Here is a 16,242-nt window from a genome sequence, read left to right as displayed (position 1 = left end):
GAGGATTTGAAAAAGTTTGGTACAATAATTATAACAATTTTAGCAAAGGTTATTAGTAGTCTCAGTGGGTCTTAGTTATGAATTATTCCTGGCATCTTTCTGTATTTTTATTTATTTATTTATGGCTTGATGCACGGTAATTTGAAAACATACAAGACAATTTTTATTCATTGCCACTGAAGGACAGTGAAGTCAGTCCAGACACAGTTGAGAGGAGATGTGCTGTCCCTCAGAGAAAAGTTCAGCTTTCAGTCGCTCCTGCGTTAGAAATGTCACCCTGGGCTCTGACATTTAAACGGAGCCATTTTGCTTTCCTTTGTTTGCAGGGACCCTCAGGCCGAACGGGGTTGGCTGGACTGCCTGGCTCAGACGGACCTCCTGTGAGTCTGTTCGCCCTTCCGTTATTTCCTTCGCACTGCAACGCTTGGGCATTACACTTCATTTATGTACTCTGTGGCAATGTCGACTGTTAATTCAAACAAAGTACCTCTTATCCACAATGTCGGTAAAGGAGATGCTTTCGAAAAAAGGAAAGCTACTTCCGCAACTGGTGAAATAGTTAACCGCTAAGGAAATACATTTAGCATCAACCATTTCATTCAGCTTGTTTGCCAGGCTTACCTAGGCCATAAATCTTTCAGAATTTTTGTATTACTATCCTTCATTGCAATGCAGTATAAACCAGTCCCTGTGGACATTCTATCAATCAATCAATCAATCAATCAATCAATTGATCAATCAACCTTTATTTAATTCTCAGAAGATGAGGGAAAAAGCCTTCATTTATAATAGTGGCAAGATTACAAAACACAATCAATACATCCATCCATTCACTATTTATACCTTATTATCCTGGGCAGGGTCACAGGGGCTGCTGGAGCCTATCCCAGCATGCATTGTGCAAGAGGCAGGAAACAATTGCAAAATTACAAAATGCAATTTAAAAAAAAAACTTTTTAATATCATTTTAAAATTAAATAATAAATGAAAAAGAATAGTAAAATAAAATACAGTTATTCCACCTAAGCCTGATTGCTTTGTCACGCTACAAAGTACTGCAATCCCCTTTACCAAGTGCACTGTACAGCACACTCCCTAGTCTGCATGCGCAGTGGGCCTCTCCTCTGTGCTCAGTGAGGTTTGTGAGACTCTGCAGGTGGGGGTGATTTACAATGCGCCACAGGTGACAACTTCCTAAGACTGAACGGCCAGGTGTGTGAGTGAAATGCATAAAAACCGCAGGGCCTCAAGCAAGCTTCAGTCAACCAATACACTCGACAGCGGAAAAGCCGGGCTTTTCACGGCACAGTTCACCTTCTGGATTATTCCACCCAAGCATGTCCGCAATTCTGTCAGTGGAAAATCTATTACCGCCCAACTGCATCTGTCAATCTCATCTGTCAAGTGTCCTTGTTAAACGGTCCCATAAAACGTGTACACGTTCATACACAGTGGTTATGTATGCAGGTCTGTTTGTAGACTCAATTGAAAGCCCCCACCTGTGGTGCTTCCTGAATTTGCACATCGCTGCCAGGACTGCGTCTGACATTGCCCATGCTGCCTGACGGGGGAGTGGCAGCAGCTCTGACCTCTGCTTCTGTGAGCAGGGGAAGGGGCAAATTAAACTGCCAAAACTGCACTTCCCTGTGGTCAGGCAGCCATTTTCGAATTCCTCCATTGCTTTTCAATTCCATATGGAAAACACTGTCTACCATTTTTGATAGTGAAATTCTGTCCTCCACATGAGGCTAATTATCAGCAAATAAAAGCATTTTATCCAGTGTACAGAGGGGCCATTCAATTTCACATGTTGATGCATTGAAACAGATTTTTACTGTATGGGGCATTCAAATAGTTATATCCATTTAGTTTCTGTGTTTTTATGTGTACTAATGTCTTGACAGGGCCATCCTGGCAAAGAGGGTCCTCCTGGGGAGAAGGGTGCATTAGTAAGTCCTTTCTACTTTTCCAGTGTTATAAAAACTTGCAGATCTGGGCTTTTATACTGCATACGAGTAAGCTTTAATGACACGAGCCTCTGTGAATAACTGCAGCCAGTCTTGCCTTGAAAATGATCTCTCCTCTCTCATATTTTTTATCTGCCCTGAAATGCCCGATGTGATGATTGTATGAGTTCTCAGGCTCAGACTCACAGACACTAAAAGGCTTGAAAGTGCCTTCATCTTTCTGAGAGGAGGCTCTGGCTCTGAAACCCTCTAATGACTCGGTCGCTTGCATTTCCAGGGTCAGCCCGGTCCTCAGGGGCCCATCGGTTATCCAGGCCCCCGCGGTGTGAAGGTGAGGCCACTTTGATGCTCTCATCACTGGAGTTGGCATCGTACTCTGAGTATTCACTCGTGTGACTCATGGGTCTCTCTGCGGTCTCTCTCAAACAGGGCGCCGATGGAGTCCGTGGGCTTAAGGGCGGCAAAGGGGAGAAGGTAAGGACACACTGAGTCTCATCATTTTTATTGCAGAGAGCATGTCTCATAGAGATTGTGCAGAGTAGATATATAAAATTATTAGATAATGAGAACAGACAGGAAGAGTATTTGCTTTGAGTCCAAATTGAAGCAGCTCCAGTCAATTAGGTTTAAATGATCTGTGCTACATTATAATGAAAGAATGCGCCGCTTCGAGCAGTTTGACACTATCCGGAGAGGAAATTGATTCCTTGTCTTTATTATCCTCGGTTGAAGCGAGGAAGTTCTGAAGCACTGCATAGAAGTACAAGTTCCCCAACTATCACCCCCCCCCCCCCCCCGCCACAGCAAACAGGAAGGTAATTTCAGTATGGCCATGATAAGAGGGCCTGTGTTCGTAAAACCCCTGAGAACTAAAATCAACAAATATATACAGTACCTCCATCTCTAACAGACAGTGAGTTACCGGTTGTGGACAGGTCGGAGCCACACTCATGCCCCTGTACAGTGAAAGTCTCTGCAGTAATATTTGACACCTACAGTACAGAGCCATATTGTATTTTCCTGACACCATTCTTGAAATAAAGTTTTGATTTGTTGAGGGACTATTGTGTGCAGTTATGAGTGCACTTTAAATTAATAAAGACTGTGTTAGGGCCCTGTTGTATAACCCAAAGTCAGTCTTGGTTTCTGTTACGTGAGTTTGTCAGGGAAACCAGTGCACCCTCTGAGCTGGACATCAGTGTATTGCAGGGAAATTGTAGGAAACCAACTTCTCATGTGGAGAACCCGGCCGATGGGTACCATGCCCTCTATGCCCTCATGATGACCCTTTTCCCAGACCCAGACTTTTCTGTTTGTCTGCTTCCATCGCATAAGTTCGCTCCAGTCTCAAATGTAGCTAGTTATCCCTAAAACATGTCCCACAGAACTTTACAGCTTTCCCTATCTTCAAGTTAATAGGTCACATACCAAAGTCACAGGTGCTCCTGAGAATTATTTTGTATGGTGTTGTTCTTTTTCAGTGTCTTGCTCAGTCTTTCAGATTTGCACAGAATTTGTTTAACCCAGGTTTTGCTGTCACTATTAACCAGAACTGTACTGATCCTTGGATTACAAGATGAAATTGGAAGGTCACAGAGAATACTGATGAATAATTAGTATCTTTGTGCTTGTGTATTTACAGTTCTCCACAACAAACTGATATGATTTCGATCTTATCTGATTTATGACACTTGCTCAGAGTTTGCTTTAAAACAGTGAGGCTTTTTCAGTAGATCCAGGGTCACCCATTTCCCCTGTCCCAGAGCGATGGCCGCTGTCTGCTTTTCAGTCCGTTCTGTTCCATTCTCGATCACTAAATTGGCCGCGTGAGCTGTTTTACTGAAGGGGCTCAGCCGCTGTCCTTGCCCCAGAGAAGCCCTGACAGCTGCAGAATTTTGCCCCTCAAAGCCCAGATCTGAGCGCAGTCACGCTATGCCCTCAGGCACATCCCCAGGCACAGCTCAAAATGATGGATTCCTGCTGCTTCACATGCATTTCCATCATACAATACCTGACATTACTCTGTCAACATGGCAGAAGAGACACTGTCCCAAAACATTCAGGAATAATTTATCTATGATAAGAGTACAATGTGCATGGTACATTCTATTTCTTACCATTGATGCATTCCCATAGTTGTTGTTAGGTGTTTCCATAGAGAGGAATAACTCTGTTTTTTTCCACATACCGTTTTACCATAGTGAAAATGCATGGATCATTTTTTTTCTTCTGGCTGGCAGGACATTTAAGTGAGGTCATACATTTCTTCACAGAATAAAATATCTCCTTCTCCAGAAAGGGGTTATGCGTTATGATTAACATGTTTCCCTAACTGAAGGTGGTGGTACACCGTGAATCTTGCATGTTATGGCTGTTGTAGATGTGTCAGGATAAACATCAATGCAGAATGTATGAAGATGCAGGGAGGCAGGAAGTAATGTAGTGTAAGGCACAGTCAGAGAGCAGAATTCTAACAGGAACCTCCACAAAGACAAAATTCCTTGAATCATGCCTATGTGCTGTTGATTATAGCCCCAGGTTACTCCTGGTGTTATTTGATTTATGCATTATTTTTGTCTACTGCATTTCTATTTTTGCATTATAGAAATATGTTTTGAATGTCCCTAGGTACTGTTGCTTTGTAAAATGCTGTGAAAATGAACAGTGTTGAAGCGTTGAGCTATTGAGAAGACTATATGGCAGTTCCTGTTCGGGTGGTAAAGATTTATCGGATTTGAACTGGAGTACAATTGAAATGCAGGCCATGTCCTGAGTGTAAATCAATAACCACATAAAGCCACCTTTGCCTGTGCCGCGGGAGTGGGTGTTTTGCAGTACAGTAGTATGGTCAGCAGGTGTCAGTAGTGTGACTCATTTATGGTGAGGATCTGTTGCATACATCAGACTCAATGAGTTCACCTGCAGTGACCTTTACAAATCTTTCAAAAATGACTGAGTCAGCTGTTTTAGCATGCATTAATTTAACATACAGAAACTAATGATTCTGTCAAACTTCTAATTACAATGAAACTTCTTCAACCCAGAATTTACTCTACTACCTCCAAGATATTTTACAACATATGATTGACTTGAACATAATTAGCTGATTTTATTTCAGGTTAAATATGTTAAGGTGGAAAGACTAACTAATTCATTATGATTCGTTCAAAATGTTGAATTCTGTGTCAGTATACTTGTTTGCAGTCCTTTCACCACGGTTAAGACATTGAAATACAAATACATTGATGTGAACTATTTGTGTGATTTGTAATGAATTTTTGTCCCATAGCAGCACATATCTGGAGCTGAACCATCCCAGTCATGTATAACAAAAAATAATTTCTTTTTTTTAAATTGTAGCCAAATTATACAGTAATAGCCATGTAGTACTAGATACGGACATGCTGCTGTACAACTTCCGATATGAAATTCATATGTCTGTGGTAGCCTTCAAATAAGAAATATTTGTTTTATTTTGATTTCAGGGTGAAGATGGTTTCCCTGGTTTCAAGGGTGACATGGGTCTCAAAGGCGACAGGGTAAGGGAAGACAACCAAATAGCAATCGCAGCAAATTTGAACCCTCCTCCCCCCCCCCCCCCGCCCTTCGCCCATGTACAGTTTTCAGTGAGCTTGATGTGCCTTTTCAGGGTGAGAATGGCATCCTTGGACCAAGAGGAGAAGATGGGCCCGAGGGACCAAAGGGTCGGTCCGGCCCCAATGGAGAGTCTGGACCCCTGGGACCACCTGGGGAGAAGGTGCGTTTCAACACACAGCAAGGCTCTCCTTGCCTAACATCATCTTCCACCTTTGTCGTGTCTTAACGATGAAGGTGCAGTTTACGTGCTTAATGTCCAGGCTGTTCAGAGGAGAGTTCTGCAACACATCTACATTTTGGGTCACTTGTTTTGTTTTCTAATTGTAAGAAAAATCTAATGGGCTGGACAATTGAAGTAAAACTCCAGTTTTAGTAAGTAGGTAAATAATATTGTGTTTGTTCATTTTAGGGAAAACTGGGCGTGCCGGGGTTACCTGGCTACCCAGGAAGACAAGGACCGAAGGTACGTTGATGCACTAGGGAGTGTGTCTGGGACGGCTCATAGCACAACGCCCAAACCTCTCCATGAACCGGAACAAGTCGGATATGAATATTTAGAGCTCCGTCTCCTGGATAAATAATTCATGGTGCGACACGCTTATTATCCAGAACTGGCAGGGCAGTGCGAGGCGGTGGAAGAAGGATTGTGTCTCTCTTTTTTGCCGATGCGAGTCATGCTGGGAGCAGGGCGTAGCGCTGACTGTTAGAACAGGCAGCCTCTCATCTTTGAGGCCTGCGTGGTTTTTCATCTCCAAAGGCACTCGCCATGGGTCACGTTCTCTGTCAGCCTAGCCTTCTGCAGCCTGAAAGGAGAGGCAAGAACAGAAGAGTCGCTCCTAAACATGAATATATTTCGCTCTTTCAGGCTTTGGCGCTCCAGCTCGCTTTTATCTGCCTGTGTGTAGAAATGTGTGAGTGCAGAATGCTTGATTAAGTATTTAAAGAGTGAGAATCAGATGCTATAGCTGGGAGGCACAACTCACAGCGTGAAGTGTGGTAGTGCCCCCTCAGAGCCCCTTGCCAAGGACGGTGCATGGTCTGTGGCACAAGGTCCAGAATCCATATGTTGTAATGGAGTCATCACCGTTACCACTTTCTCATTTTACTCTTCTTTACATTAACTATAATTGGTGTCTTATTAAAAAATGTCACTCACTAGCTTGCATTGGTTGAATGGATGGATGCATATATATTCATTTGCCTGACTGTGAATTGGAAATGTTTTAATCTCTGTTTTGGAAATAAGGTGCCAAAACTATTGAACACTTTATTAACTATTGAACTAAGTGTGTTGATAGTAGCCTAGGGCTGTTTCTAGGGTGGTGAAGGTCATAAGACCAGAGTGCTGAAGTATAAAATGATTAAGTGACTTCATTATGAGACCTTTTCTGTTAATGACTGGTTCATCCAGTCCCAATCCCTCTTTTTAGAGTACCATGGAAGCATTGCTTTATTATTAAAATATAAAACACTGCTCTGATCATTATTTCAATGCTTACGATGTTGCCTGGAAGAAACCACATGGGTAAGCTGTTTTTAATACTCTTCACCACAGAGCCGTGATTAGGTTAGCGCATTGCATGTATATTTGCCTGTGTGTTTGTTCATTTATATCAACTGGCAGATTCTGTTACTCTGTGATTTCCAAGGGTTTTTTGTTTCAGTAAATATGAAAATATTGCCTATCTATATCTTTTATATAATATTTTTTATTTCCCTAAACACAAATTTGTATCTTAATGAGGCAGTTATTTTTATTATATATTTTTAAACATGGTCTGTGGTGGAGGCTGCTGGGTGGCTCATTCTGTTAAGGTAGCACACTGTGGTGCATGGATGAGCCCCGTGGTCTCGGAGTTAATCCCAACCATGCCAGTGCCTACTGTAGCCAGTAATAGGGCAAGGTACAATTAGCAGTTGCGTTGCACTAGGGAGTGTTCAGTCAGTTAGATGGTCTGCGTTTCACTGCAAACTATTGACCTCTGCTGGTCAATCGAGTACTCGAGGACTGTATTTTAAAGCCACACTTCCTGACTCCACTCTCTGTGAGATTGGCTATAGTCTGCTGTGTGAAAACAAGCAGACTGGTGACACCACGTGTTTTGGAGGAGAACCATGAATCTCTACACTCTCTTGAATCAACAGTGGGGTTCACGCATAAGCGTGGCTGTGGTTGTAAATAGTTGAACATTCCAAATTAGGGTGGGAGTTGTGCCTTACGCTTGGCACCAAATTTATTTTATAAAGATAAGAATTTTAAAAAAACATGAGCAAATGGGCAAACATTGGCATTGCAATCTTAGAATTCAGGGTTGTGAAACAGTAGCGGATCTTTCATTATGTATCTAGCAACTCAAAGTCATTTAAAATCATGGCTATTCTTGGGAGACTGCAGTGGGTTGGACAATGAGCAGTAGATTCAGGGTTCCCTCTACCCTCATGCGACTTCAGAGTAACTGAGAAAGTAAAACTTGGTGAATCATTTCAGGTTAATGAGTGGCGCTAACCCCTCCCCTCCTTCTCATATCTTCGATCCGTAGGGTTCGACTGGTTTCCCCGGATTCCCTGGAGCCAACGGCGAGAAAGGAGCCAGGGTAAGACTGATTGTTCCCTTTGTATCATGCCTGGCCTTATAACAGGCAGGCCTTATTAACGATCGTAAATTGAACCGTTTTACAAAAAGAATGGCACAAAAATAACCGCAAATCTATGTAAAAATTGATGCTGAGAACATTGCATCTACAATTATTTCTTTTCATTATTCAGCCTTAGTAATTTATACTCTCTCAAAGATGTGAGTCTGTTGATTACAGATTTTTTAAATTGAGTGAAACATAATTAGAAATTTTCATATTTTCATGTATAGAAATTTCTGTAAGACTCACATACTCACTGGTGTTTTAAGGTTTTGTCCCTGATACCCCAGAACTTAATATTGCTACAGTATTTCCGCATGCTAATGCATTTGAAATTATAATCAGTGTTTTTCACATTTTTTCCTAAATAAATGTCAATGCTGGCATTTTCTGATTATTATTACATTTTCAGAAATAGAGGTGCAGTGGAGGCACATTTTTGTTCTTTTAGGAACACATATCCATAGTGTACCCTATGATATAATGTTGTAATGTATTGCTGGCTAGGGATACCAGTTTATGTACCTATAGGGTACCACCCCAGTGACAGCATTTGAACCTTTATAAGCTCTTTTCAGACCTTTTTTCTGAGTGTGTATGGTAAACATATCCTGAACAGTCATAGCTGGAAGACATTTGGTTATATTTTATTTATTTTTATTTTTTTATGGGGGGGGGGGTGTAGTAACATTCAATCACTTACCTTAGAATGGCTATAAAGACACTTGACAGCTATGTTAGGTGGGAAATGAGATTTCTTTATCCAAAGAGGTGACAACATTGGCTTAGGGGGATCAGGGAAAGAGAAGTTGGACATTTTGTACCATGATGCTAAGCTTCCATGGATTATTCATATCCAAAATGTCAAATGTATGAATCTCGTCCTACACTCCATCAAGCATTTGGTCCAAATATCAGGCCTTTGAGCGTACACTTCCCCCAAGGAAACAAGATGGGGTGGGGTGGGGGAGGAATAATGGGGAATGTACCGGAGAAAATGTCAGTGTGATCAGCTATTCTGTAGCCAAGCAGCAGATGTAATACACGGAGGTCAGAGTGCCGACCTGTATCCCATTATCCCATGGTCCTCTGCGGAATGAGTCGTCTCGCTCTGCCAGTCATTTCAGTCTCTCATGCCCCAGAGAGGGTCTCTTTTTATTTTTGTGGAATGCCCATTGTTGTCTTTTATAGATTTTTGAAAGCTCCTGGCGCAAGCCATTTGTTATCTGGACACGTATCAGATTGGAACGTAACATCTCATGTTCAGTTAAAGTTCAGGTATTGCAGGTATTGGTTTTTAGAAACAGACATTTATTTGGCATTTTTCTGTAATTAACGTTTTGTTGAAACTTTCAACAACAGGGCTGAAAATGTTCCATCCTGATTGAACTTTGTGCTGTCTTTCTAACGGTGATTTTTTTTTGTTGTTGTTTTGTTTTGAAAGGGTGTGGCAGGCAAACCCGGTCCAAGGGGGCAAAGAGGTCCAACGGTACGTTCTCCAATACAGTACTCATTAATTTCACCCATAATGCCGTTCACACTCACTTCACTTTCACCCATAATACTGTTCACACACATTTCACTTTCACGCATAATACCGTTCACACTCCACTTCACTTTCACCCATAATACCATTCACACTCATTTCACTTTTACCTATAATACCGTTCAACTCCACTTTCACCCATAATGCCTTTCACACTTCACTTCAACCCATAATACTGTTCACACTCACTTCCGTTTCACCAGTAATACTGTTCACACTTCACTTTCATGCGTATTACTGTTCACACACATTTTACTTTTATCATTACAGTACTCAGTCGCTTCCTGGATTACTATGTTCTTCATTCTCACCCTCATGTCTTATAGGCTCTAAGCTGTTTGTTTCCTTGACTTCCTAGGGTCCACGTGGTGCCCGGGGTGCAAGAGGTCCAACTGGAAAACCAGGCCCGAAGGTAACTCATCTTCCTGTCCTGCCCAACAATCTGAATGCTTTGGTTACATGTGTAGCAGTTGTGTGAAGTTATTGGCACAGTGGATCTGACCTGCCTCTCCTGTTGTGTGTTTGGACAGGGCACTGCGGGCAATGATGGTCCTCCTGGCCCGCCTGGTGAAAGAGTAAGTTCAACAGTCTGCGCCAAGACAAGTTCTCCCATCACAACCCAATGTGGAGTGAAATCACTCTGGCTCAGAAACTGCCCTTGACAGTCTGTCACCCCTTCCAGTCCTTTACCTCTGCCACACATACCAGCCTTTGAGTCAGTTGTTTGGAACAGTTTGTAATCAGCTACTGTTCCGTGAGAGCTGAAAAGTCCATCTCAGGTCTTTGTTCGCTTTTGCAATTCATTATGGATTCATTTCTACGAGATGTTGAAAAGAGCATTTAGAGCCAATCTGAGCATTGTGTGCAGGTCAAGCCAAAATCAATGTTCCCTGTCTAAACATTCCATTTTTTCACCTTATGCTTACTCAATTTATTCTCATTTGTTACTGTATTTTATTTTTAGTCCTTATAGTTTGAAGCGTCACGTAATATTTTTGTGACTTTCCAAATCCCTGTAAGTAATTAGACTTTTCCGTTACCTGAAGTTTGATTTCCTGCTTTTCAAAACTATAGAATACAATCAAATATTGCAGATGGGAGGTAGGTGTTTCCTAGGGAGAATCAAGTCATTTTAAATAAATCCTAGTATAAAATCCATGGAGGACGTATTTTAAACAAAATATTCTGGAAAGCATTAGCTCTGTGGGCTAATCATTTTTACTATCCTATGTTTCTGACTTTGATGAAGGAAACAAAATTCATGTCCCAGAGCTGTTGGGATAGTGACCATAAACGCATAAGCACTGAGATGAGATATGGGAAAGATTGCATTCATACTCTGTGTTCTTCTTCAAACAAATGAAAGCAACACAACTGGCAGTCCCTTGGGATTATGAGGTGGATAGCAGAGGGTCTCATACAATACAAGGAGCCAAATTAGTCACGTAAGCCAATTCAGGCAGCTGAGTTTATTTCCGCCTCACTCTCATATTTATTTTCTGAAGACCATCTATGACTGAAGTCCCTGTGGGCTAAATAATATAGCATGTGGTTCATCAGTGAACAGGGCAAGCTGGTATGCAGGGTATTGTAAATATGAGGAACTTGCATTCCTTTCTGTGTATCTGTGTTCACAGTATATTTAGCTTGAGTGCTTTTCTTTTTCTTTATTTAGTTCTTGCGCTAAAATAAAATACAAATATTTTTGCATGAAAATGAGAGTCTAATTAAAAATATAAATATCTTGTGCATTCCAATCTGTTTCCAAGAGCTGTTTGTTGCATAAACAGCAAGTCTTCTGTCTGCAAGTCACACTTTACTCCCAATCCAGTTTCCTGTTCTGGCATTCACCTTGACTGATAATAACAGCATGTGCTATGGGAGCCATGTGGAAGCTGCTTCTTCAGTGCTAGAAGGACCTCTTATACCTCCAATAGAAGACCCCCCTCTTCTCAATGACTGAGACTTTTCTCTCGTGTTTCTCAGGGACCTCAAGGACCCCAGGGCCCCGTGGGTTTCCCAGGACCAAAGGGTCCCCCTGTGAGTACCCTCATTTCTGCATGGCAACCAAAGGGCAGTGCTTTTTTCCTGAAATATTAAACCGATAGTGTATTGCTGTTTAAGTTTGTACTGTTGGCCAGTGGGTGTGTTAAAGGTTGCAAATTATGTACAGGGCAAGTGCACTTTGTTCTTTCTTGCCCTTGATAAAGCTACTTAAATATATGTTATACTACCTTTTTATAGTCATAGTCTCATTTGGGCCAGATTATTTATTGATAGAATCCATTTTCTGTAGGATTTCACCAGCTTATTATTTTGGATTTTGGCAGATGTCAGTAGAAGTTTTGAAAGTTTTATCTCACAGCATGTGTACTGTCTGTCTTTGTCGTTCCTCACGGCTGTAGGGACCACCTGGAAAGGATGGGTTGCCAGGTCACCCAGGCCAGCGCGGAGAGACCGTAAGTGCTGGCACCGTACTGCCGAGCTGCCACACACCTGGACGCACCTGGCCAGCTGGCTCCGGCAGACACTTCCTGCCGGGTGTGGAAAGATGGACAGCGGCTTTCCGCCCTCACCCCTTCACCAACCGGTGGAGGGCAAGGGTGGTGTCTCATCTTTCTGCACCCGGACGGATTCGTCTCCCTGAGTCAGCGAGCATTTCTAAGAGCCCGGGCGGCAGGTGTCCAGCAGCTTGCTTATTGCCGCTCATGCTTCCTCTTGCTACTCAGACTGAGTGATGTACAGAACCGAACTCGCCAGAGGAATCTGTTTATCCTATCAGCGGCTTTATTAATTGCCTCGAGGTGGCCGAGCGTTGGCGGCCCTTGTGATTCCACCTCAATGGTAGAGACGAGCTCTCGCTGGCTTGTAGCCACGGCACCCGTGACAAACGAGTGATAAGATGCATCTTTTTATCAAGCTGGCCATTGGCATATGAGAGATTAAATCTAAAATCTGCAGGCTTAATAAACTGTACCAGAGCAGATCCTCTGCAGGAATTCCTTTAAATCATATTTCAGAATCTGAAGCAATCGACAGGGACACAAACACACAATGCAAACACACAGAGTCCCTCACTGTTCTTATCTCCATAGTCTGACAGCCTTGAAGAGTCAGGTCTGTCAGAAGGAAAACTGATGGATTATCGACCAAATTCTTTCTAGTTTTTGGGGTAAAATGGTATTTATTCCAGTGGATTTTGAGCCATTTGTATAGTACTGACAGAAAAATACAATGCTGAGTGAATACGGTATATACTGACTGTCTAATGTAGTTTATTTAGACAATTCCATGACAGGAGACAATCAAAACTCTGAAAATAAATTTTGCACTTGGAGGGGGTGGGTTTGTGGGGGCTTCCTCAAAAAACCCATTCAGCCCATAATATGTTACCTGCGTTCTTTAAAAGCTCTGAAGTGTAACTTCATAGAGAGATACATAAAGACTGATGAACATAATTAATTACAAGCAGAGTAAGTGACTTTTCAATCATTTGCATTTAAGAGTTATTCCAAGGGGATGTAGCAAATGTGTGTAGTAAGTCCCTCACAATCATGACCCAGTTGGTTAACTTGGTAGCATTGTCTTCATGCTGCTGATTTTACCCAAGCCAGAAGCCGTAAACCTGCTAAAGGCTTGATAAAATATCACCAACTGGAAGGCTTTTCTTCACCATTCATTCGTTTCCCAAGTGACATATTAGCATCAGCATTGGCACATCTTTGTTCTACCGTGTTAATGATGCATCAATGAGGATCTTCATTAAGATGCTGATAATCCCTGATTTATTACCGAGCGAACATCTTGCCGAGGCTCTGCTATGAGAATAGATTGCCGCAGTAAAAGTCTCTTAGGCATGAAATAATGTGCCATTGGCTTTGCATGAATACACCTTCAGTTCCGAAAGATGCAACTAACGTTCCTGTGTGATTCAAAGAATAAACCACAGAACTGTAGAAATCTCTAAAAGAATAGTTTGAAACAGTGAAACATTCCTGTGTTTCATACTTCACGGTTCATACTGCAGGCTTTACAGTTGTGTGTAAGCAGTTCATGTTGCACTGTCATGCTACCTTTCTTTCCCAACTATTAGCAGAGCTAAACCTTTGTGAGGCTGGCGTTACAGACATTGAATGCTGAAACGTGTTCAGAATAGTTTCAGCTCTGTGCGGTTGTGTATGCCTCAGTACAATCCTGTATGTGCTCTTTGCTGTGTACGTCTGTGTGCTTTGTTTTAGTTTAACCTTGACTGTGGTGATGTGCTGCGTAACGTCTTAACGTCTTCACTCTCAGCTGACTCCTTTCATGTTGGCTTGAGTTGTTGTCATAAAAATGAACGACGCAACAGAGGCAAGCAATATGGAAGAGTGTAGATTACAGCCCATATTTTTTTTTTCTGCTCTCGCCTGTCAGTCTGGCAGACAGCAGTCTGTCATATTACACATGACCACCAGGTGGCACGCTCTTTTAAACATCGGACTGACAAAGACATTTGACAACTATCAGTTTTTTTTTTATCACCATGATGTTTAAACATTTTCATAACAGCTTTAGTTTCATTATAGGATATGTAACTACAGTATTACCACATACATAATAACCCACCAGCACGCATTGGTGATTAAATGATTACTTTTAAAATGTGTTTTTTTGGCACGTTGGTTTTGAGAACCGCATTAGAACATAAGCTATATGAGTCAGTGTGTATTTACTGTATGGTAATGTAACCTGCATGCTGATGCTGTCTCACTGTTGTGTGATGTTTTGTTTTCTGACCCGTCTTCAGTGATTTTCCCCTGCTTCTGTGCCACTCTAACATTGTTATTGCAGCCAAGATTAAAGCTCTCTGTATTTGGATGTTTGGTTTCAATGCCAGATAGTTCTTTTTACCACTAGGTGGTAAGGTGGTAAGTACATGTAAATAAATGGCAACCACTTGTGGCATTTATTTACGCAGCCACCTTTAGCCACCACTGAAAAGGAAAAATACTCAATTAAATTTATATTTTAAACAAATATTTCTCGATAAAACATTGTTTTAAATGCAAATTTTCAAGGCTTATGAATTTAACTGAACTGTAATTACATTCATAAGATAATCGCATCACAATGAATAACCAAAATAATTAGTGTGCATAATGTGATTAAACAGATATTATTTTAAGATGCTTTAGATGTATATCAGTTTTAAAGGATAATTTTGTTCTTACCTTTCCACAAATCCTTCACTCAAAAGAGAGTACTTTTAGTGTCTGCTTTGCTAAAGAAAAACATAAACCGTGTAAAACATATTTGATGGTGGACAGGCCAGTGTTTATCTTGAATTCAGTTTTGAGACAAATAAGATCATGTGATTTGGTTCTATTTTGTGTAAATGATTTATTGTTATTTCTCAGGGTTTCCAAGGGAAGACGGGCCCTCCTGGTCCAGGTGGTGTTGTAGGACCACAGGTAAGTTAATATTGTTCTCTGCATCTCACATCGCTTCCGCAATACACTGTAAATTACTTGATTCCCGGCAATGTATCTTCAATCTCAAGCTTTGAAATACTGCGGTTAGCCGACATACGTGCACAATATAAAATTGTATCATGTGACTTGTAGTTGGTATTCATGATCCAGTGAATCACAGCCTCATTTTGAACTGACTCCTGTCCCTGTATAATGTGAAAGGGCCCTACTGGAGAAACTGGCCCAATTGGAGAGAGAGGGCACCCTGGGCCACCTGGTCCCCCTGGAGAGCAAGGTCTTCCTGGAGCTGCTGGGAAAGAAGGAGCAAAGGTATGACCTCAATCCCATAAGACAACTTCCTGTAATGTAACAAAAATGCCATAACACTGTACAATGATAACCACCTGTCACTTGATAACAGTCACCCCAGAGACCCTTCTCATTTTACCTGTGTAACATTTAAAAAATGGAATTGAATAGTACTGTTGGAGCATACCGACGATAACTAAGATTATCATTCAAGGTTCGTTTTGTGTGTTTGTTTTTATTATGGTGTCACCATTCGTTTAACATTTTACTTACTTTTTTATCATTGAAATCATTGCTTGTAATCATTTTCTCAGCAAATGTCATCGAATACACACTGCCTGCACTGATTTCCCGAGGGTGAAATTATGTCGAGGAATAAATGTCAGCCAGTTGAGATGCGCTCCACAAGCGTACTAGAAATGCTTTGAATGTATTAATAAAGTATGTACACCGCTGAGCAGTTACTTCTGTCCATAGTTCTGTTTTATTGAATGTGATTGAGAAAAGAGAAATTAGGCTCCCATAATGAAAAGACAGGTTGATTTTCCACCTCACTTGACTACAGAGTGCGTAGGGAAGACTATCTCCAGTTTTCTTAGCCTACCAGATTTTCAGGCCAATAAACTTCAGATGAGCAGGCAACTCTCAGCGGGTAGCCTCTCACACCAACTCTGTTGCCCCTAGGTTTTTCCTGGCTTACCCAGGACGGCCCCTCCTCACCTTCTAAAGCATCAGTC

The 16,242-nt window shown here is 41.6% G+C and overlaps 1 protein-coding gene across 7 annotated transcripts in view; it reads left to right on the top strand.

Annotated features, from left to right (window-relative positions):
- The window catches only part of col11a1a (collagen, type XI, alpha 1a), a 93,413-nt gene that overhangs the window by 45,127 nt on the left and 32,044 nt on the right, over positions 1 to 16,242 (top strand). For all 7 annotated transcript variants that reach the window (XM_064332236.1, XM_064332235.1, XM_064332231.1 and 4 more), the window contains 15 exons: positions 327 to 380; positions 1,905 to 1,949; positions 2,245 to 2,298; positions 2,397 to 2,441; positions 5,453 to 5,506; positions 5,617 to 5,724; positions 5,974 to 6,027; positions 8,105 to 8,158; positions 9,645 to 9,689; positions 10,105 to 10,158; positions 10,277 to 10,321; positions 11,733 to 11,786; positions 12,152 to 12,205; positions 15,143 to 15,196; positions 15,419 to 15,526. In XM_064332236.1, the coding sequence (XP_064188306.1) occupies positions 327 to 380; positions 1,905 to 1,949; positions 2,245 to 2,298; positions 2,397 to 2,441; positions 5,453 to 5,506; positions 5,617 to 5,724; positions 5,974 to 6,027; positions 8,105 to 8,158; positions 9,645 to 9,689; positions 10,105 to 10,158; positions 10,277 to 10,321; positions 11,733 to 11,786; positions 12,152 to 12,205; positions 15,143 to 15,196; positions 15,419 to 15,526 (882 nt within the window). The remainder of the gene's footprint in view (positions 1 to 326; positions 381 to 1,904; positions 1,950 to 2,244; positions 2,299 to 2,396; positions 2,442 to 5,452; positions 5,507 to 5,616; positions 5,725 to 5,973; positions 6,028 to 8,104; positions 8,159 to 9,644; positions 9,690 to 10,104; positions 10,159 to 10,276; positions 10,322 to 11,732; positions 11,787 to 12,151; positions 12,206 to 15,142; positions 15,197 to 15,418; positions 15,527 to 16,242) is intronic.

This window comes from Anguilla rostrata, chromosome 4, assembly GCF_018555375.3.
Source record: "Anguilla rostrata isolate EN2019 chromosome 4, ASM1855537v3, whole genome shotgun sequence".
In the NCBI taxonomy this organism is placed as follows: Eukaryota; Metazoa; Chordata; class Actinopteri; order Anguilliformes; family Anguillidae; genus Anguilla; species Anguilla rostrata.
This window is presented reverse-complemented; position numbering and strand designations above follow the sequence as displayed.